Below are 21541 nucleotides of genomic sequence, written 5' to 3'. Positions count from 1 at the left end.
GGCGCCCCTGAGGGGCGAGCGCGGCCCGGCGGCGGGCGCCTCCTGCGGGCCGGGCGCCGCGGGGAGGGCGGCCCCAGCGGGGAGCCTCGCCCCCGCCCCGCCGGCGGCCGCAGCTCTCCGGCGGCCGCCGCCCCACAGCTCCGCCGGCTCCGTAACGCCCGGAAACGGCAGCAGCCGGCGCGGGACTGCAGCTTCCCCAGCGCGGACATGAACGGGCTGGGGGCCGCCGCGGAGCCGCCGGGATGGCGGCTGGGCAGCGGCGGCAGCGGTAAGGGGGCGGGGGAGGCAGGTACCGAGCGCCGCGGGGCGCAGGCGGGGAGGGAGGGAGCGAGTGAGCCCCCACCGGCGGGCGGGTGGCCGCCCGCCGCTCCGGCAGGTGTCGGGGGGGGGAGAGGGCGGCGGCTGCGCCGCGCCTCGCCTCAGCGCGGCGGGGTCCCGGGGGGCGACCGCGTTGCTGCCGGCGGGGCGCCCTGTTGTGGCGACCCCCGCTCCGCAGCCCCTGTGCCTCTTCCCTCTCGCAGAGGTCTTTCTTCTCGAGGAGACGCGCTCCGCCGCACCTGTGGATTTCCTGCAGGAGCTGCCCAGCTACCAGTCGGCGCTGAGGCGGCGGGCCGCAGCCGGGGGCACCCAGGAGCGGCGGGCGGTCCCGCGGGGCTCCGCGGGGCTCCGCGCTGCGGAGGCCCGGGGGCCGGAGCAGGAGGGAGGCGAGCTGGCTGATCGCCCTGCGAGAGAATGGCCCTTGAGTATGGCGGAGAAGAGGAGACTGAGGTTAATATTTACACGCTGTTTTTTCCCTTTGTTTCAAAAAACAAAAAAGCAACAAAACCCCGAACTCGTCGTAAACACAACGTAGGTGTGATGGAAGGCTGAAGCAGAATTGCATCTGTTTCACCCAGTGGCACGCGGTTTTGACAAGAAGCTGCCCGGGTACTGGGGCCAAAGCACACCAGGCTCCCTGTGGCACCTCCAGCTGCGGGAGCGCGACCCGGTGCTCTTGGCTGGCCTCGAGGGAGTAGCTGACTGGGGACTGGGGGAGGAATGGAGGAATCGGTTGAACTGGAAGAAATGAGTCAGAATTGAGGACTACCTGCAGCAGCCAAACGCGTTTCTCGCTGGCTTCCTTTTTTTTTTTTTTTTTTTTTTTTTTTTTCCCCCCCACCTCGGGGTTTTGTGCTTTTGAGTGTCACTGTGAGTTATCTGTCATCAGCAACCCCCTTCTGCTATGCGAGTGCTGCTGTTCTTGCTGCTGTTCTCAGCGTTTCGTGCAAAATACATTGGTGCTCTCTCTGGTGTGTCTTAATACAGGTGGAAAGAAGCTTTCCGGGACCATTTCTTCCTTTTTTTTCCTGTATCCCTTTTTAAATTGGTCTTTGCTGTGAGCTGTAGGCAGTTCCTGCCCCTCTGGTGGTAACCCCCAGCAGGGAGGGAGGGGATTGCAAAGAGCATGCTTTGTCCTGCCTGTATTTCTCTGCTTGTTGTCTCGTGTCTTACTGCTAGGCAGAAAGTTCCTTGGAGGAGAGAAGATACAGTATGTGTTTTTATGTTGTCAGGAAACAGTACCTGATTTAAAGTGCAGCTTTGTACTTGTGGTTATGAACCAGGAGAGAGGTGAAAGTACAATTAACGTCTGGTGCTCCACAGGGAATAAGAGTTACTTGCTTGCAAGAGTAGCAGGAAATGGGTTGCAGCCTGACCCTGGAGTTAAGTATAACCTTACAGCCTTTACACAAAGAATAGCAGAAGATCTAGGTCATGGTAAAGGAAAGTGCTCAATACATCGAATTTTTATTTGAAATTGGATATCTAAAGCTCAGTTCTTCAAGAAAAAGGAACTGCAGTCCTGTGGCAGTGGTGTGTGTTAGGAATGGAGTTGGGATGTCCCACGCTTGTTTACACGTTTTGGCGCTGAGAGATTCTGGTGGGGCTTCTTGGCACTTCTATGGATCAGTAAGCTGTGCACATTGTGCAGCAGCTGCCAACACAAAATGCTTGATATAAATGTCCTGAAAGCTGAACACTCAACTGCTGTAACACAGATGAATAGGCAGCCCACGCCTCTATTTAAAATGCAAACCAAACATGGGCCAGATAGTTCTCCAAACTGTCTGTTTAAAACACTACATGCTGTAGCCTGTAGTTTCCATGAAATGAAATCTTTTGAGAGTAGCTGTATTTGCACATAAAGATGAGGTCATCTGCTGCCTGTTTGATTGTTGCATATAGGGTTTAATTTGGTTTCTTGCCAAAGCACTAATTTTATTTTCAGATCAGAAGAATATGGAGACTTTGTCAACATACAGCACACATTTCAGTGGCATAGTGTGGCAGTGAGTCACGTGCTGACTTAGGGTTGCGTACAAAGTCTTTTAGAATTGAAACCTTTTGTCTTCTACTCTAGCACAGTGGGTGCTTAACTGCTGCCCTTCTTCAGTGGCATCAGAGGCTGGAACAGCATTTGCTGCATACAAGTCAATCTTCAAGCTATGTTTCTGGGATGTTTTTCTGTTTTTAAAGTTTCTTAAATGAAAAAATAAAATGCAAACTCTGAGCCACTCAGAATTCTCCTTGATGCTGTTGCTGACCGTGCAGCAATTTTTAAAATGCAAATATATGCATATAGCATGAAAATCTGTGAGAAGTGATAAAAAATTATAGACAGTTTGTGGCACATCCTCAGTGTTTGTCTGCAGCTTGCACCCCCACATATGTTGGCAAAGAAATACTTTTTCAAATACATTGAGTTGGCACTTTCCAGCAACTTTTTCAAAATGCTATAAAAACTGAATAATTAAAAATGAATAATTTTAATAACATTTGTTTTCTGTTATGTACTGGAAAGTGATATAAAAGTTAGAATTATAAAATCGAAATGAAATATTTAAGCCTCTTTATAGCTCTCTATTTTTTTTTTTACTTTTTTCCCCAACTTATTTTGACATTTCATTCTGATTTTGAGATCTGTGAGTTTTCTACAAAAAAAGAGAGTATTCTATTTTGAACAGATGCATTTATAACATTAAAAGAAGAAAGCTAAGCATTTTAAAGAAATTTTTTAAGAGCCTCTTAGTGAATACGCTCTGGTAAGAAGTTTGGAGGAAAGAATCTTCTCTTCCTTTTCCAGCCATTTGTAAATACAAAATAATTAATGGCAACTTCCCCGAGATCCTACTGGGAGGTTCAGCTACATATTTTCTCCTGTGTTGTGCTATTGTCAATTGGATTATTTTTTTTCCTCCAAGAGAGGCAAGTGTTTTCTGTGAGAGGACTTAGTATATTTGAATTAACTTGATGTCACAGTTACAGGAGGAACAGATAGGGAAAGCTAGTGTGCGTTACTCCAACTTTTAGCACTGTACTATGCCTCCAAAGGCTGCAAGCAGGCTCCGTTGTGTTAGGCCCTGTTACATGTAGTGAGAAAGTATTTCTTGTGCTCAGTAACTGTATTTCTTGATTCTTAGGGACTGTCAGCAGGCTGATATAAAATATTTATCGGAGTGGAAGCAGTGGAAAAGAACTAGCAGTAAATCATTGAAAAAAGTTCTCAATGAAGTCAAGGAGTTGTTGTCTTATCTGGAGCTTTGGCGACATGATATTCACAGCATAGAAGGTATTTATTGTCTGATGTCAATTTCTCCTCTTTAAAATTGCTTCTACACATGTAGTTTTACATGTGTGAGCGTAGTTTCAGATATAACTGTATGTGTTTAAGAAGTTACGTGTTTCCCTTATTGCTGATGTAAAATCCATGATGGGGTAGAAGGAAATATATTAGAGAAAATTATTAAAAAGTCACATTTCCATTTCTGTTATATTGCTAAAAGCCTGCAGTACTTAAAACTAGCTTTAGTAATGTTTCATCAGTTAATGTAACTGAAATGATAATCTGCTCATTCTGTATTTTCAGTGATTTTGTCGTCTTAATTATTGGCATGTGTTTCTTTCATTCCCAGGGAAATTTGGCACTGGAATCCAGTCCTACTTCTCCTTCCTGCGTTTTCTGGTCCTGCTGAATTTTATAATTTTTATCCTGATGTTCAGTGTTGTTACCCTTCCCAGCATCATTTCTAAATATGGAATATTCAACAGTAGCTTTGCTAAAATTCCTCCAAAGAACATAGGTAAACAACTTCTGTATGTACTGCTGCTGTTTATAAGATTCCCCCCTTCCGTCAGCTTCTCCCCCACCTCCCAGGACAAAGAGATGCTTTTTTGTAAGAACTTGCCATGTTTGAATTAACTTGATCTTGCTGTTTAATGGGCATTACCATTTGAGTGACTTTTCCTGCTTTTCTTTTGACAGACCCTCACTGCACAGTTTATAAACCTAGTGGTAATAAGGGACTTGTTTACTTCTATACTTACCTCCAAGATTTGTTCAGTGGCACTGTAAGTAATTAGAATTTTTTTTACTAAGTTTCTGTGTCTCACTTAACATGAATGAAGCTTTGAGAATTTTGAAAAATGATAAGACATATGCATCACTGGAGTAAAATTAGCCTTTATCCTTTATCTGCGGGAAGGGGAGTTTTCAAACTGACTTGCAGTGAGTGTCCACAGGGCCTGGTTGGCCATGTGCTGCAGCCTGCACCTCCCCTCCCCAGCTGCTAAACATTACATATTCTGGAGCACGCTGCCTATTGTGCTCTCTGTGTAGGGTCTCAGTGTCCTAGAGCTCTTTGATTGGTAGAGGGATTTTAAGCATGTAGTGTCTGCATTACAGTTTGGTAGAGGCAATGTCAGTATTTAGAAGCTATGTACTGTTGTAGCTTGCTGGGGGCCCCAACAGTAATTCTAAATTTACAAAATGGTTGCTTAATACCAGGTTGGATTTACCTGGGCACTTGCTGCTACTGTTACAAATTCCATTTAAATTTAATGTTTTCACAGGGGTTCCTTAAAGAGACAAGTTTGTTTTATGGCTATTACACAATAGATACTGCATGGCTCAGTATCTGGAGGTACAACCTGCCACTAGCATATCTGCTAGCTACATTTGCCTACCTTGGATTAAGTCTCCTCTGGATAATAAAAAGGTAAACATGTTGATATGCTTTATTTACTGCTACCTATTGCATAGTTTACATTGTATTCTTGCTTGTAGGGAACATGCTGCATTCTAGAACTGGTTTAGATGGAAATGGAGAAGCTTTTGCTTGAGGATGCAGTGCCACAGTAGCCTTTGTCCGTCTTTGGGAAACTGAGCCAGCAAAATAAATAAAAATAAATAAATTTGAAGTGTTAGTTTTTCATATGTATGCATACATATAAATAGAAGACCCTCAACTGTATGGTAGTTGTTGGAGGGTTTTCTTTTGGTTTTCTGTTGTTTTTTTCTTCTGCCATCTCAATTTCCTGAGCTAGCTCTTGGCAGTGTCAGAGAAGCGCTGGATGAGGTGAGAAGGTATGACTGTGGCTAAGCGTGGAGGGAAGTAACCTGTGTCAATCACGGCTTCAGATGACTTTGGTCACTGCAGAACCTGACACTGAAAGCTTCCCAGAGACTTGCTGATATAAAGCAAATGTGGCTGTTTGCTTGGGAGGGATGGGGGTGGGGAGAGGGTGTCATTTAGTCTTTGATGAACCAGGTGTGCTTTTTCTTTCTTTTCCTGTGGATAAAATATGTCTTTTCATGAATGAAGTAAAGTTGCATTTTTCTCTAGGTCTGTGGAAGGATTTAAGCAGAACTTGGTGCGTGATGAAGACCAATTTCAGAGTTATTGTAACAAAGTCTTTGCAGGCTGGGACTTCGGCATCACAGATCCAAATGCAGCTCGGCTAAAACATCGCAGCTTGCAATATGAGCTCCAAGTCAGTAACTTTTGTTTTTCTATGATTATGGTTTCATATAACTTAGATGGCTAAGGAGGAGAGGTGTATAATTTTGCAGATAATGGAATAAGGATAAGAAGGATTGAAGTAGTTTATATTGGGGGCAGGGCTACCCACATCCTCTTGCGTACTTTTTAGGTAGCTAGACTTGTGGCGCAACGTGAGAAGTATTGGCAGTGAGGATGACAGCCCTTCCCCCGTCCACTGGGGACTGAAGCCAGCCTGTTAGCTGCTTATCTTATGTGCCTCTTCCTCACACTCGGGTCCTGCTTCCTGTGTTAGTTTCTACATAATCCAACAGGAAAAGCTATCCTAGCTTTGGGCAAGAAAGACTCTTGTACTGTCAGGAATCAGTTTGGGTGTACTGGGATATAAGTCTGCAATGTGAATAAAATTCAGCTGGTATGCTTCATACAAGTTGAGAGCACTGTTGCAGTAAGAAGATACTGAAAGTTTTTCACTAGGTGTCTTTGACACACATGCACATACAAAATGCTGATGCAGCTAATAGATTTCCCAAATCATAAAGCTCTTTGAAAAGAGGGTCTGAAAGGCTTTTCTGGTGAAACCAGTACTTTCTTTTGCTCTCCGTACACTGGAAGCAGAGATTTATGTAGTGAAACAACTACCTTTGAAAAGATACTTCCACTTCAAACCACAAAGCAGTAATTATGGATTTCATAAATTACAGTGAGTTGCTTTCTGCTGTAGTAAAGTTCGCAGTCATCTTTTCATCATATAACCAGAGCCTCCTTCACTTACCACACTTTTGCCTTTAGAACTCACACCTTAGAAGAACTTGCTCCTTAATATTACTGTTTGAAAGAAAGACTGAAGTGAAAAACAGCTGACAGGACAATGAAAGAAAAGCTACACATCTACTCTCTAAGAATATTTATAAATATAATTGTCATTGCAGTTTTATCAGGAAATAAGTCCTCAGAAAATACCTGGGTAATCTGTGGGTTTGCCCAGGTTAAATTGCCTTCACAGGTGATACTGTATTTTCACATCAGCTAAGGTGAAATATATCAAGTTTACATGACAGGGTGCTCAAGACTGTGTTTCTTTCTCTGTGCCATCCCCCAATTTTCCTTCACAAAGAGTAGGAGAAGGAGGTTCGAGCCATAGTGGTGAGGACTGGTTACTTACCTGCAGAAGTAAAGAGATGAGTAGGCTGATTTACCTGGTTTCAGAGTTTAGTACCAAGCTGAGATCAGTCACTCACGATAAATAAGCAAGTTGTCTTTCTGTCCTCAAGGAGATATGTTACTGATATAGTAGAGATAAGAGGATTACGAGACACTTGTCTTTGGCTGCAGGGCCCTCGGCCTGAGGAGACTGAGCACACTGGGGCTTCCACTCCTGCATGGACCTGTTTGTGTCAATGAAAAGGCACTCTCAGTTCGGTGTGCTTGGGCAGGCGGTGGGGTGACCTTCCTAGAAGAGGCAATGGATTTGCATGTCCCAGAGTTAGAAGACATGGTGTCAAGTGCTGTATGCTGCACCAGAAAACTACACATCCTTTTTCTATTGTTTGTAGACAGACTTGGAGGAAGAAAGACTGAAGCAAAAAATAGCTGACAGGACAATGAAAGAAAAGCTACGCATCTACTCTCTGAGAATACTTATAAATATAATCGTCTTTGCAGTTTTATCAGGATGTTTTTACTCTATTTATAAAGCAACTGCCTTCTCTCAAGAAAACTCCAATGTAAGTATCAGGCATGACAATAGGACAGATTCAGTCGGGGCTGGTGATTACAGCAAGAGGAACTATTGTGAAAGAGTCCAGTATCCTAATATAGCACCTTTCATGTAAGGGATCTGAAAACGCTTTCTACAGACTTAGATTATTTTTTTTGGTAGGAGAGAGTGAGAAAGATTGAGAACCATGTGCAAAAAAACCCCAGTGATGTCTTCCTTTGATGCTGAGGCTTCTATGTCTTGTCAGCTGCATTAGCTCCAAGGCACAAGAAAAGCAGCCTTCACTTTCCTTCCTATGTAACTGTTCTCACCTCACTGTGATCTGCTAGTGTGTGTCTGGGCAGTGAACTGGCTGAGAGAACTGATCTGGTTAAAACAAGCTTTATCGTGATCAGTTTCTTGATCTGGTTCACTGCTCAACTGCAAAAATGAACAGCAAGGGAAGGGGAGAGTAAAGATTATGATCTATATTGTGGCTTGAGTTACAGCTGTGTGGGGAAACAGGAAGGCTTCGAACACAGAGCGCTTTGCAGAAGAAAAGGTTCTTGCATCAGTAGTGGAAAGAATCAGGTTAGGTGGGGTTCTTCACCCCTGGCGGGACAAGCAGATGGGAAGAGCAGTTCAGAAGCAGAACAACAAGAGCAGACAATAGTTTCAACAGTTTTGCAACAGTAATTGACTTCTCTGTAGGACCACAGGGTTGAATTAGCCTGACATGAATGGGGACAGCATTTTTTCTCTCCCCTCTGTTCATTCGTGATGTGATGGGCACTGGCTGTGTATGGGAAAAGTTGTGCTCGTGGTGGACCTAACTCTTAACTTCTGTAAACTGCCAGGATTGCAGAGACAGAAGCAAGAAATGGGGACTAAAGAAGTGTTTGTGTCAGAGGTATTGTTTGAGGGCAGAGAAAGGATAGCACAACACTGAACAACTCAAAAACCAGCTTCATTTACTGTGGGCTTTATTTACAAGGGTTGATATCTTGAACTTGCCTAAATTAGTAGGTAGAGGAGCTTGTTAAGATGGTAGGAAAGTCAGGGGGGCTGTTTGGTGCCAGTGCAAATAACCTGAAAAGTGTATGAACTTTGACATAAGTGTAAAATCTGGTAGCCTTAGTCCTGGGATAGACAACATAGTCACATGCAAGCCTTGGTGAGATGAGCCTTTTCAAACAGAAGCTTTGGGAAAGCGCAAAAATACTCATACCTGGAGGTGGAGGGAGTTACTGGTGAAGGAAGTAGGAGAAAGCAAGAGTGTGTAGCAGCAAACTGCAGAGATAGATAGCAGTGGTCTGGCTTGTAGTTCCAAATATAGATGGAGGATGAAGACAGAGTAAAAGATGCTACCTGAATCCTGGATAAAGAAGCTGGTGGGTAGCTGGAGAGAGCACGATGTCAGGAAGGTGTGTTTCTCTGAGTATTATCTTTCTCTCATCTCTTCTCGTACAGGACATCAGCAATACCAACTTTCAGGTTAATCTCTTACTGCAGTATTTGCCTTCCATGGTGATCACATTGGCCAACTTCATTGCTCCTCAGATCTTCTCATTTCTGATCAGATTTGAAGATTATTCACCAGCCTTTGAAATCAGGCTGACACTCATGAGGTAAAGACATTTTTATTGTGGCCTTGGATACTTCAACAACATGTTCTGGGTAAGTTATAAGTATTGTAAACATTGAAATATCAAGAAGCAGAGAGGTTGGACTCTGCACTGGAGGGCCTGGGCACTGGAAACCAAGCAGGCATTGTTTAACTTACATTTTAGTTGGAAACTTTAATTTTAAATCTGGAAACAGTCTGCTGTTTTGATGACAGTACAGTGCAGTTGTTTCAGTGTCCAGGTTTTTCTCTCAGTTCCATTTAGCTGTGTGATCTGGACATCTTCAACAACCTGAATAAATAGTTGGCAGAGGACTGTGGCTGCAGAGCTGTGGATTCAAACTGCTTTGTGTGCAGCAGTTCCTTGAATGAGTAAATGTGTGTGTACAGCAGTGACTGAAGCATGGCTTTGCTCAAGGCCGAAGTTAAAAGTTTTGGGATAAAAGATACTTCAGTGTGAGAGCATGAAGAACTAACATTTGGCAGCTTAAGGCAGTAAGATCTGGGCTGAAGCATCTGAACTTTGTCAAGCCCCTGTGCTTTGTATTTCCAATTTGGCCAAGTGCCTCTGAAGGTCTGAAGCCACGTGAGAGGGAAATGCTGCACACAGAGTTCTCACCTGGCCTCTCAAATTGTACTTGAGAGAATCGCAGCCCATTGCAGCATCAAGATCTGCAACTGAAATGACTGATCTTGGAACAATACCAAGAAAAGGAATAAGGGACTGTAGCCTAAAACAGGGAAGGTGAAAAGCAATTTAACTTGCTACTAAGGAAAGAAATGTGTTTATTATCTAGCTGGCCATTCCATTAAAGGTGTGCAACCCTTTGGCATTTCAAGCCTTCCTTGGACTCCTGTACAAGTTGAGCCAGGTGTTAGAATGGCTCTTTTTTTGGCAAGTTTGGGATTGGGTTTTGCCTCTCTTCCAGGTGTGTCTTTGTGCGGTTGGCTAATATCGGTGTTCTCTTGTTCTCACTGTGGAGTCAGATCTCCTACTGTGCCACTGATGAGTGTAAGGCCTGTGGATACAATTACGAACTCTATCCTGTAAGCAGATATATCTTGGTCTTTAATCATCTGAACTTGTGAACAGAGATTTGTTTTCCATGAGATTTGCTTGTCTAGAGGTATTCAGAATCAGACCTGGGGTTGCCATTCATGTTATACCTGGTGCTGATTCTTACTGCTCAGTGCAAACCAGTACAGTTCTTACGTATATCTTTTGTTTGTCTAAAACTCTGATTAGAATTAGTCCAGTAGCAGATTATTGTTTAGCATAGACTTTCTCACTACCACGAGGATTGTTTGAGATGGCTCTGTTTTGGAGACAGTTGTGTTACTGCCTCTTGCTCCAATAAGACAAGTGGTCTTTCCTCAAAAAAACCCCACCAACAAACCTACCCAAACAAAACCCAACAAAACAAACAAAAAGCTTGGCATGGAAGCTCTGAAACACATAAATATTTTAGAAATGGGAGTTAATCCAGTTTGAACTTTATGGTGTTAACTGAGACATTTGTTGCTTTAGTGACTGACAGATTGATTTTTCACTTGTTATTTAGACTCCTAATTTTATTTTTCCTGACTTGTTTTTATAGTGCTGGGAATCTGCAGTTGGCCAAGAAATGTATAAACTGATGATATTTGATTTTATTATAATTCTTGCTGTGACTGTGTTTGTGGACTTTCCTAGAAAGTAAGTATCTCTGCCTTTTGAGCATACTTTTGCAAATGACATATGAAACACGTTTTCTTTTTTCTGTTATTAATTCCCCCTATTTCTAACCAGATTACCAGTTTTAAAATAAAACATAAACATATTTCTGGTGGTTTGAGCACTTGTTTGCTATTCAGATGGCTGTATAGTTTTTGATATCTGAGTCTTTTTTTTCTTCCGACATTTTTCTGTTATGTTGTCTAATGCCTAAATGCTAAATATCTGTGTGTTTCAAATGTGTTAGAAGTAAGCTAAGCTCTATAACTTCAATTTAGAACTAATGCTATTCTTTGGTTTTAGGTTCTTAGTTACTCATTGCTCTTGCAAGCCAGTTCAGTGGTGTGGATTGCAGGAATTTGGAATTCCTGACAATGTCCTGGAAATTGTTTATGGGCAGACTATCTGCTGGATCGGAACCTTCTTTTCACCACTTCTCCCTGCAATAGCAACTATAAAATATTTCATCATCTTTTACATTAAAAAGGTAACAAAGGCATGTGGTAAACAAACAAAATTGAGCACATCTCTGTTTTTTGTGATACAGGTATGCAGTTGATTTAAAACAAACAAAAAACCCCTAAAAACACCCAAGGTTGAAGTGTACTGGAAATGAGGTAATGGTATTCCATTTTCTGCAGGTTTTTGCTTTTAAGAGAAGGTAGAATTTTGCATTGAAATCAAGCAAACCAAAATTTTAATAACTACCTGTTCAATTATTTGTCTGGGGTTTTTTAAATAAAATCTTTTTATGTAATAAAAATAGTTTAGAACACTTTTCTGCAATAATCTATTTACTAACAACACAGCTTAGAACTTGGACAAAATTCTGCCAAGCTGCTAAAAATTTGGAAGCAGAATGGAAAATCCAACCTGGGTTGGATGTTCAAGGTGTGATTTCTGCATACTGGAAGCTTTGCTCTGTGACCACACAGCTCCTTTGGTGCGTCAAATTCTTACTGGAACTGTAGCTCTTAGAAGAGGGGATGTATCCAGTGAAGATGTGGCAGAACAAAGCTAAAGGCTGTGCCACAGATCATACACCAAATGACTATGTCGGTTGACTCTGTGCAAGTGTATGAGGCCCTGTCCTGGTTTTGGCTGGGATAGAGTTAATTTTCTTTCTAGTAGCTGGCATAGTGTTATGTTTTGGATTTAGTATGAGAAGAATGTTGGTAACACACTGATGTTTTCAGTTGTTGCTAAGTAGTGTTTAGACTAAGTCAAGGATTTTTCAGCTTCTCATGCCCCGCCAGCAAGAAGGCTGGAGGGGCACAAGAAGTTGGGAGAGGACACAGCCAGGACAGCCGAGCCAAAGTGGCCAGAGTGGTATTCCATACCATGTGATGTCATACCCACTATATAAACAGGGGAGTTGGCCTGGGCAGGGATTGCTGCTCAGGAACTAACTGGGCATTGATCAGTGGAGTGGTGAGCAATTGCATTGTGCATCACTTGTTTTGTATATTTCAATCCTTTTATTATTACTGTTATTTTTTTATTATATTATTGTTACTATTATCATTATTAGTTTCTTCCATTCTGTCCTATTAAACTCTTCTTGTCTCAACCTATGAGTTTCACCTCTTTCCTTCTACTTGTCTTCCCCCATCCCACTGGGTGGAGGGAAAGTGAGTGAACGGCTACGTGGTGCTTAGTTGCTGGCTGGGGTTAAACCATGACAGGCCCTCTGGATCAAATTCTTGCTCAAACTAGGAGACATTGACTTACACCAGAATGTAAAGTGTTCTTGGCCATTTTCAAAGGAAGGATGGTTACGTGATAGCTAGTAGCATATTTGAGAATGTTCAGCTGAAAATTCAGTTGGTGGGGAAAGTATACTTGGATGTATGTATGTAGTTGTACTGGTAACAGTTTTGCTCGCTTTCCCTCTTCAGATCAGTTTGATACACACGTGTAAACCTGCAGCTAGGCCTGTCAGAGCATCAAGTTCCAATTTTTTCTTCTTGGTGGTGCTGTTGATTGGGCTCTTCTTGGCTTTTATTCCTTTGGGAATCAGCATAGCACAGTAAGTGACAATTTAACTTCTGTGAAGTTCACATTTGTTCTAAGGTTGTCAGTTCCCTAAAAAAGGCACACAAGTTTGGAATGATAAATTGGAATAAAATATATAGTGTATAATAAATCAAATTGTAACCTAGTTCATATAAACAAAAATTACAGTTTTAAAGACAAAGGGCACTTTTACCCCACTGGCAAAATGGTGCTGGGCTCGTGTTGGATTATTTAATCGTTACATTTTTGGGGTAGCATCTCCTTTCTGTTCTGCTTCTTTGACAGTATCCCCTCCTCCAAGGCATGTGGTCCATTCAGGAGTTTTAACACTTCATGGGCAGTTGTTCCAGATACAATACTTGGATTTCCAACAGGTCTGCAGCAGGTCCTTCATGGCATAGCATCAGAAGCCTTTGCAGTGCCTTTTTTTATGGTCACTTGGTGAGTACTGTGGAGATGTGATTCAGTCATGCAACTGCATGGTTCATTTCCTTCCTTACTGAACTGATACCAAACAACTATTAGACCAGATTTTCCATCTGCAGTCAAAAGCATCAAAGCCCGTACGAATCCTCAGCTCTTATGTCTTTGCCCATGTGTTCACACTCATTAGCTTTATTCCAGCTCCTCTTGCATGTCCCATATCCCACATTTGTCTTTTTCTAAAGTGTTAACTGTGAATCATTCTGCAAATTAGTATTGTCAGCCCTGTGATCACAAATTGTATCCGCAAACCTTGGTTTAAAAAAAAAAAATCCCAACAACAAAACCCCCCTAAAACAGTCATACTGTAAAATAAAATTCGGTATAGGATCATAGAACTTTTAAGGTTGGAAGTCGGCTGCAGAGGTCATATAATCCAACCACCCTATTCAAAACAGAGTGAAGTAGGGCAGGTGTGTGGGAACCGTGTCCAGTTAGGTTTTGAGTATCTCCAAAGGTGGAGACTCCCCAACCTCTCTGGACAACCTGTTACAGGGTTTGGTCACTCTTGCAGTAAAAATCTTTTTTTCTTAGGTTAAAATGGAATTTTTTTGCATTTCAGTTTAACCCAACTGTTTTCAGATCTTGCAGCCTTGTTACCTGATACTTTCTACAAGGTCTACACTTGAGAAACCATGCAGTTTATTTCAGACTCCACCCAGCCTTTTGTTCCATAACACGTTTATCCGTTCTCCTGAACGGAACCTGTTACTGCATACACAGGAAATATCAAGTCCTCTTTTTTGGTTTGGGATTTTTTTTTCTTTTTTTACTTTATCATAAAGCCTGTGTAAGAGGTGGAGGATGACTTGCACTGCTACCCTCCTACTTATTATTTGGAAAAGAAAATACATGATTTATATAGGCATTTTTTGCCATTCTAGTTCTTGGTGCTGCTCATAATCATTTAATGCACTGTGGATAATCTGGGTTACAGATTACAGCTGGAATATGTGCTATAAGGAATGGCTGCAATACTGATCTGTGGCTGCTTACCATAGTTAGAAACCCCAATGGGAGCAAAGAGTTACTCCAGTGAAACCTCATTAAACTTAATTTCTGAGGAGCAACGCCCCCATACATATGCTTAGAGCAGGGCCGGAACTGACAGTCTAGAGAGAGCTGTCAGAACACAACCTGTAACATCTGAAAGTGGCCATGCCTCTACATCCCCTAGCACTCTGTCCCTGCCTGCTGACAGCACAAATATCTCAGCACGTGCTTTTGAGCAGAGCTATGCCCAATCTACCCCAGCTGTATATTGATTTTTTTTTTTTTCCTCCAGCAGCTTCTTATCTGAAGCAAATGCACAAACCAGCAATTCCTCTAGCCTATAACAGCCTTTTTCTGACTAATTTTGTTTTACATGCTGTTAACATATAATGTTGGGTTGTCGTTTGCAGCCTCATTATGTTCTATTTTATTGCCTTGGCTGGAGCACACAAACGAGTGGTTGAGCAGCTGAGGGAACAACTGGTTATGGTAAGATTTGACCCACTTGTCTGTACCCCTAAAGTTTTCATTGTTGTGTCAGTAATCAGGCATGCAGAGGAGCAACAGTTTTTGTAGTCTTCCGGATACTTGGTGTTTACACAGGCAGTGAAGAATGTTTTAGAATTTACACAGGAAAAATTACTGAAGCACTATAGTATTTCTCAGTCTGGTTGGTTTTCCAGGGTATCAGCTGCAACTGCAGCAAAGTCTGGTTATAGAGATAGGCCTCTGAGAAGCAGTGTCACTGGTCATCTGTTGTCTTGCTTAACTCCACCCATCTGCATGGGTCTTTTTCTGCCAAACAAGAACCTGAATCTTGTGCTTTCTGTCCCCTCCAACCATCTTACAGAACCCCCACCTCTATTTCCTTCTCCACTCACAAACAGGAAGCCAACTCCCTACTCTTCCCTCCAGGCCTATGTTTGTGCTGCATCATGTCTGGTCTTATTCCTGAGCACAGGTCTTTGTGGTCATCAAAAGCTGCTGCCATGTTTGACAGCCTTCACAAGCTGTGGTCTGTCAAACTCTGCTCTAGGCAGAACCTAGCCTCAATAGTAAGACTTCTCACTTTCTTAGGAAGTAGCCCATTTCTTGGTATGTGCTTCTTTTAGATATGGCATTTAACAACTTGTCCTTAGAAAAACACTGTGCTAGGGAAAGATTTTTGACGAGTAAGGGATTTAAGAGCAAAAGCCTTACTGCTTTTTCAAGGGTTCCCAAATCAGTTAGGAATTCTGAAAATCCTTGCATGCTTTTTACTTTTGTTTGTTCACCGTTTTTAGGCTTCTTTGGAAGTATGGTTTTAAATTTTTAGGCGTATGAGATGTTTTTACTAGGCTCAATGCAGAACTGTCAATATGTGACCTAACATGAGATATATGAATTCAAGACTATTGTGAATTTAAAATTATTCAGGCAGTTGAGGGTATGCTGGGAGCTACTAATTAGAGTACAGTGTGGTGAGTGCACCTATTTATTTCTAATAAAGAAATGAGCTTTTCATAGATAACTTGTACTACTTCTGTTCATCTAGAGCTTACTTTTTATCCCGTCTTTCCAGGAGAGTCGTGACAAACAGTTCTTAATCAGAAAGATAGCAGAAGCTCAGAGGCGTCCTTGAAAAACACTAAAAGCCAGAAGAACTTGACTTCCTGAAATTCCCAGAACCACTAGATAAGAGTAGAAGCATCTGCAGCACTTAAAAAATGAGCAGCTGACTGGCACCCTGGCACTGCAGTCTTAGTCTTGATTATGCTAGTGGGCCTTGGAAGTTTCCAAGACTGGAAATTTAGTTAATTTATATTGTGTTAGACCTGTCAAAAAAATTGTATAGTAGGACACTTTGTTGCTGCTACAATTTCAGGGTTGTTGGGGTTTAAGTCCCTATTTTTTCAGGGGTTTTGGTAAAATGTGGTCAGAACTGAAATTCTGTTTAGTAACTTTGTACTGTTTTTACAAATTATGCTTTAAAAATCGGGGGGGGGGGGGGGGGAGGGGAAGTGTGGTTTTACATGTTTCCAACTCACTTCTCTCTCAAAACCAAAGAGAGTTGTATGTCAGTATTTTGAAATAGTGCACAGGAGAAGAAAATATGGCATGGGTTTGAAATCAGTTTTCTAAATATTTTTAGAGAAGAGATTTTGATACTTACTTTGCTCTGAAATAGCAGGTGCAGTTGAACACTGGATAACTTTGCAACATGGTTCAGAGAAAACAAGCTGATAAAAGAGCTGTGAATAAACCGGGCGGTGCACGTCTGTCACAGGGAAAGCCATTGCTGGGGTACCAGCCTCACTGCTGTGGAGGAGCTTTTTTTTTTTTTAATTTCATTTTTTAAATTTAAATGTGTTAAGGCATTATTACTTGTGTTTTATTCTTGTACAAACGTCTTGACTACTGTTCTAAAATGTGAACGTTTGAGAGTTTAGTTATAGTTTGGAGATGCAGCATTCAGAAACGTATGTGTCTACCATTTAAATTCACGTTTATTCTTGCTTAAATTAAATGATGGAGCTGTGTGACTTGGAGGGAACAGTATTTCTCAGTAGACTGCTGTTTCCTTTAGTTAAAGATGGTTCCTAGGGATTTTCTGTGCAGAACTGCGTGTATTACTTGAACTGCGCCAGTAGCACGCTGCTAGCTAGCATGCGAGGCTATTCTTTTTATATCGTGACTCGGAATGTTTTCTGCCTTAATTTTAAAGAAATTAACATTCAATAAATGATACTACTCTTTTCTTAGATATGACGCCTGATGTTTTTTGAGCGGGTTTCCTCTGACCGGCCCTTCCGGGCCCTCAGGGCCCTCGGCGCCCTCCGCTGGCGCCGCCGGCCGCTAGCACCTCCGCGCCGCCAGGGGGCGCTTGGCGCCGCCGCGCGGGGGAGCGCCCGCCGGGGCCGCGCCTTCCCCCGCAGCGCCCCCTCCCAAGCTGCGGAGGTCGCCCCGCCCCCGTTCCCGCGGCAGCCGGGGGACGCCGGCCCTGACTGACAGCTCCGCTCTCCAGTGCGGCGGCGCGGGGGAGCCAATCGGAACCGTGACGGCGAGGGATGGCGGCGGGAGGCCGCCCGCGGCGATGACGTCGGGGCGGCGCGACGCGACGGGCTCGGCGGGATGGAGGCGGCCGCCGCCGTGGCTCCGGCCGTGCGGCGCTCGCTGGGGTCGTGCCGGTCCCTCCGCTGCGGGGCGGGTAGGGGCTCGGGGCGGCTCCCGCGCCGGCCCACCCCCAGCCTGTCGGGGCGCCGCCCTGAACGACGGCCGCGGGCCTCGCACCGCCGCGGGCCTCGCACCGCCGCCCCGGTGCCGCCGCGGGGCCGCCTCAGGCCTCCCGGCCCCGCGAGGGGCAGCCGCCCGCCTCGGCCGGGGGCTGGGAGGCGGCAGAGCTCGCGTCACCTTTGTCTCTCCGGCAGGTCTCCGGGGGAGATGGCCTTTGCCCGCCGGAGGGGTTTCCCTCAGGCTCTGCAGCACGCGGGTGAGTCTGGAGGGCATCAACAAGCCCGTCATAGACCGCATCATCCGGGTGGACCATGCCGGGGAGTACGGGGCAAACCGCATTTATGCGGGGCAGATGGCCGTCCTGGGTAGATCGAGTGTGGGACCGATTATCCAGGTTAGTGGACGTAAAAGCCATGGCTGTGTTTCTGGTTAACAGGCGTTTGATTAACAATGGTCGCATGAATTTGTAAGATGACAGCTGTACATCTTTTTCTAAACACGCCTAAACACGCGGGTTTATAAAGAGTGGCGGGATTACTTGATAAGGGAGTTACCGATACTACAGCTGCTGCGGTATTGTCACAGAGACTCCTGTCTTGCAAATGTTTTTATGTTGCCTGTTTATAACTATCCTCATCTGCCCTTCGTCACCTTTTCCTTTTTGAGATGTGAATAGCGTTACCTCTGCGGTTAAAGTGTGAGGGGCCTAAGCTGTTTTGGGTTTTTTTGGTTTATTAGTTTTACTGGAAATCTTTAATTTTTCTGGTTTTGTACTTTACTGTGATCTGGCTCTTTTGCAGCAAATGTGGAATCAAGAAAAAGACCACCTGAAAAAGTTCAACGAACTAATGGTTGCATACAGAGTTCGTCCTACTGTTTTACTGCCTTTTTGGAACGTAGCAGGTTTTGTTTTAGGTGAGTGTGTGTTATTACTGTTATTGTTGTTTTATGAAGCCTTCAAATGTGTAAATTACTTGTATTGCTTCAGATTTCATTGTTTGCATATGCTTGGTACCACAATCACAGGGGCTGGAAGTGCTTTACTTGGAAAGAAAGGTGCAATGGCTTGCACAGTGGCAGTGGAAGAGAGTATATCGGATCACTACAATAGCCAGATCCGAACTCTTATGGAAGAAGATCCAGAAAAGTACAAAGAACTACTGCAGGTATTTAAGTTTGACTTTAAAAGTAGTTTAACCAATTCATTGAATTATCTAATGTGACTTTAGTCTTTTAAAAGAATATGCTCTTAGAACTTACAGTAGTTCTTTTTTGTTCTATCACTTAGAATGTTGAAGTCAACAGAAACTTTAAGTTAAAAGGATGTTTTTTCCTTCAGCAGCACTGAATTGATCAAGCACCAAAATTTAAAATGTATGTTGGATTAAATTCAGCATGCTTTCAGTAATTCAGCATTTCCCTTTTGATTGAGAGAACTACACTTTAATTTTGATTACTTTTAATTGAAAGGAAGGCTTTAGAGGGGAAACAAAAGGAGAAAATATGTGTAGTAACATTTTGCTTATACGGATATGATTATATTAGTTCTAGTCTTGAATACTGTTCAGAGCGTGTAAGGAGCTAATGTTTGTTAGCTCTGCAAGAAAATTATTTCCCAGGTATTTTAGGCATCAAACTGGGACACATTTCTGTAGGGTGCTTGTCGTAGACTGACCTGTTTCCGCATGCAGCACATTGAGCTCATTTGTGCTCTGTTTGGTGGGAGCTTGCTTTAGGGTCCCCATGTTCGTTTCTATCTTTGCTGACTATGTTCAGTTGTGCTTAGTTTAACATGTAGCCAAGTCTGGTTACTCCAAATGTGTCTTCTTGTTGCAGAGATTGTATCTGAAGTAACCCAGGTTGTGCTGACGTGCACAAGGGAAATGCTATGCCCACAAATAAAGACTATAAACTGAGAGGGCACAAAATGAAGAGAAAAAGCTAAGCAGCAAAGTTATTTACAGTGTCAATATGAGGAGGACTAGCAATGAAACCAAAAGCAATGTGAACCTGTTGCATAGGGACAATGCTTGGCTGTGTGTAAACTCTGAGCACTCTATTAAGCAATCCTAGTTATCTGCAAATATCTCAAGAGAAAAATCTTTAAACCTTTTTGTCCCAGTCGAAAAATTAGAAGAGAAAAATAGTGTTCTTTAGAGTATGCTAGAATGGACAAAAGCCCTGTTGGCTTACAGGGAAACACCCTTACTGATTATCTGGCAAGGCAGGGACCTTAATCTCATTATTTAAATTGTCAGAATAATTTGTATGTGTGAAACTAATTAGTGCTACGAGTTACTATGACTATAGATTTTCTTGAAACAGTGAAAAACACAGTGATATGTTAAACAGCAGCTTAGTTTTTAAAGACTTTTTTTTTTTGAGAATATTAGAAGAACTTTATGTTTGGGGAATGCTGTAAATAATTCCCTTCTTGCTGAATTGCAGATTCAGGTCCTTGAGAAGGTTTTGAGAGACCTGGGCCTCAGATGCCTGTCCTGGTGCATGCAATGGTCAACAGCATATAGTTTTGTATACTAGCTGCCTTGACTTCTTTGCCAAGTAGACTTGCTAATTAACTGCTGTTTTTAAAGATAATAAAGCAATTTCGAGATGATGAACGGGAGCACCATGACATTGGGCTTGAGCATGATGCAGAAGCAGTAAGTACAATGTTAACTAGTTGGCACCATTAGCGAGGATGTAGATGTGATATTCTTATTTTCCTTATCCAGTGACTGTGATGTAGTTCCTTATTTGAGAAATAGAAAATGAGGTGCTTGATATTCTTTCCCAAAGATAAATATAAGAAAACACTGCATATTATAGCTCTCATTTTTCTAGAACAGAATTGAATCTGTTGGAGCTCATTTCAAGTGTTAAAGTGATTGTGTCTTCCTGAGAGGTGTCCTCTGAGCAGTTTTTAATTTTATTTTAAGTTTAGATTAAACATTTTTGAAGATAAGGCTAATAAGTGCTATCCATACAGCTGAGAACTTGAGGCATCATCTTGGTAGGCAAACACAACCATGTTAGGAAGTGTGAAATACTGAACTAAATTCTGTGCTCCCTTGAATACCATATGAGGAAAGTGTGACTTCTCTCCTCTTTTTTCACTTGTCTTACATTTGTGGGAATGTTCCACAGGGTTGATAATTTTTAATTTAGTTTTCTCTAAGGTAGATTAGACTATGAATGCAGGAGTGTTTTGGTGGTTTGGGTTTTCTTGTTTCTGTGGTTCGCTTTGTTTTGGTTTTTTTTTGTTTTTTATTTTATTAGATAATGCTTACTACTCCTTACCACAATCTGGTTCCAACAAAACACTTCATTAGATGCATTTAATCTTTTATTCTTTGTTTTACAGGCACCAGCTTATTCAGTTTTGAAGACAGCTATACAACTTGGATGCAAAGCTGCAATATTTTTATCAGAAAGAATTTAGTGATATTTTCCATAATGTTTGTGGCAATAAGCTGTGACACAAAAGTGTACGGAAATTGCACAAGACTAATAGTTATTTTATTCAGCCTTTTAAAGTTTTCTTCACTAAGCATCTGATTCAGCCATTCTTTGTCACATTGAGTACCTGTTCAAAAAGTGTCTATATTAAAGTCACTTGAGGTAAATGTGAATGAAGATGGCAGAATTGGGTCTGTATGAACTAAACCTCCTTATTCAGAGACTGTTCACAAGGTGGCAGCAAAATATGTATGTATATACATGATTTATATATATAATATATGTCTGTGTATAGATACACACACATAAAAACGATAAATACATTTTCTGTTGCCTTCAAATTTATATGTACTTGAAATAAGCTGGAGCTCATCAGCTCATTTTAAAGTAGTTGATACTAAGTAAGATATTTTTGAGTTCTATTTTCAGGGTAAGTAAATGAAGTACTAGTAAGTATTTCTTTTCAGTCCATCTTGAATAAAGATTGGTATTATAAGACTTTTATTTGAAGACTTGTTTGTGGT

At 42.4% G+C, this 21541-nt stretch overlaps 2 protein-coding genes across 6 annotated transcripts; both read left to right on the top strand.

The window, feature by feature from the left end:
• The first annotated feature begins 96 nt into the window (after positions 1-96).
• On the top strand, positions 97-17088 carry TMC7 (transmembrane channel like 7). Of its 4 annotated transcripts, none has more exons than XM_049791723.1 (16): positions 97-268; positions 522-768; positions 3459-3607; positions 3951-4118; positions 4301-4386; positions 4888-5033; positions 5661-5808; positions 7373-7543; positions 8986-9143; positions 10069-10186; positions 10738-10835; positions 11157-11340; positions 12752-12882; positions 13155-13310; positions 14756-14834; positions 16513-17088. In XM_049791723.1, exons 1-16 carry the CDS (start codon positions 208-210, stop codon positions 16534-16536), a joined length of 2124 nt encoding a protein of 707 aa, XP_049647680.1. In that variant the 5' UTR covers positions 97-207; the 3' UTR covers positions 16537-17088. The 4 variants fall into 4 exon arrangements, 3 of the variants coding, with proteins under 3 accessions (XP_049647680.1, XP_049647678.1, XP_049647679.1); XM_049791722.1 differs by having other exon boundaries at positions 102-268; positions 15907-17088; XM_049791721.1 differs by having other exon boundaries at positions 14756-17088.
• A 350-nt stretch (positions 17089-17438) lies between these two features.
• On the top strand, positions 17439-21521 carry COQ7 (coenzyme Q7, hydroxylase). Of its 2 annotated transcripts, XM_049791727.1 has the most exons (6): positions 17439-17532; positions 17753-17952; positions 18359-18473; positions 18585-18724; positions 20153-20221; positions 20923-21521. In XM_049791727.1, exons 1-6 carry the CDS (start codon positions 17457-17459, stop codon positions 20998-21000), a joined length of 678 nt encoding a protein of 225 aa, XP_049647684.1. In that variant the 5' UTR covers positions 17439-17456; the 3' UTR covers positions 21001-21521. The 2 variants fall into 2 exon arrangements, with proteins under 2 accessions (XP_049647684.1, XP_049647686.1); XM_049791729.1 differs by lacking the exons at positions 20153-20221; positions 20923-21521 and adding an exon at positions 20007-20146.
• Positions 21522-21541: the final 20 nt, after the last annotated feature.

This window comes from Accipiter gentilis, chromosome 33 (assembly GCF_929443795.1).
Source record: "Accipiter gentilis chromosome 33, bAccGen1.1, whole genome shotgun sequence".
Classification (NCBI taxonomy): domain Eukaryota; kingdom Metazoa; phylum Chordata; class Aves; order Accipitriformes; family Accipitridae; genus Astur; species Astur gentilis.
This window is presented reverse-complemented; position numbering and strand designations above follow the sequence as displayed.

Bases quoted from the DNA above. Each gene is read 5' to 3' on its own strand.
- TMC7 (XM_049791721.1), top strand. From the start codon at position 208: ATGAACGGGCTGGGGGCCGCCGCGGAGCCGCCGGGATGGCGGCTGGGC. The intron at 4,387-4,887 runs GTAAGTAATTAG...ATGTTTTCACAG, and splicing joins AAGATTTGTTCAGTGGCACT to GGGTTCCTTAAAGAGACAAG. The intron at 5,034-5,660 runs GTAAACATGTTG...ATTTTTCTCTAG, and splicing joins CTCCTCTGGATAATAAAAAG to GTCTGTGGAAGGATTTAAGC.
- COQ7 (XM_049791727.1), top strand. From the start codon at position 17,457: ATGGAGGCGGCCGCCGCCGTGGCTCCGGCCGTGCGGCGCTCGCTGGGG. The intron at 17,953-18,358 runs GTTAGTGGACGT...GCTCTTTTGCAG, and splicing joins GTGTGGGACCGATTATCCAG to CAAATGTGGAATCAAGAAAA. The intron at 18,725-20,152 runs GTATTTAAGTTT...CTGTTTTTAAAG, and splicing joins AGTACAAAGAACTACTGCAG to ATAATAAAGCAATTTCGAGA.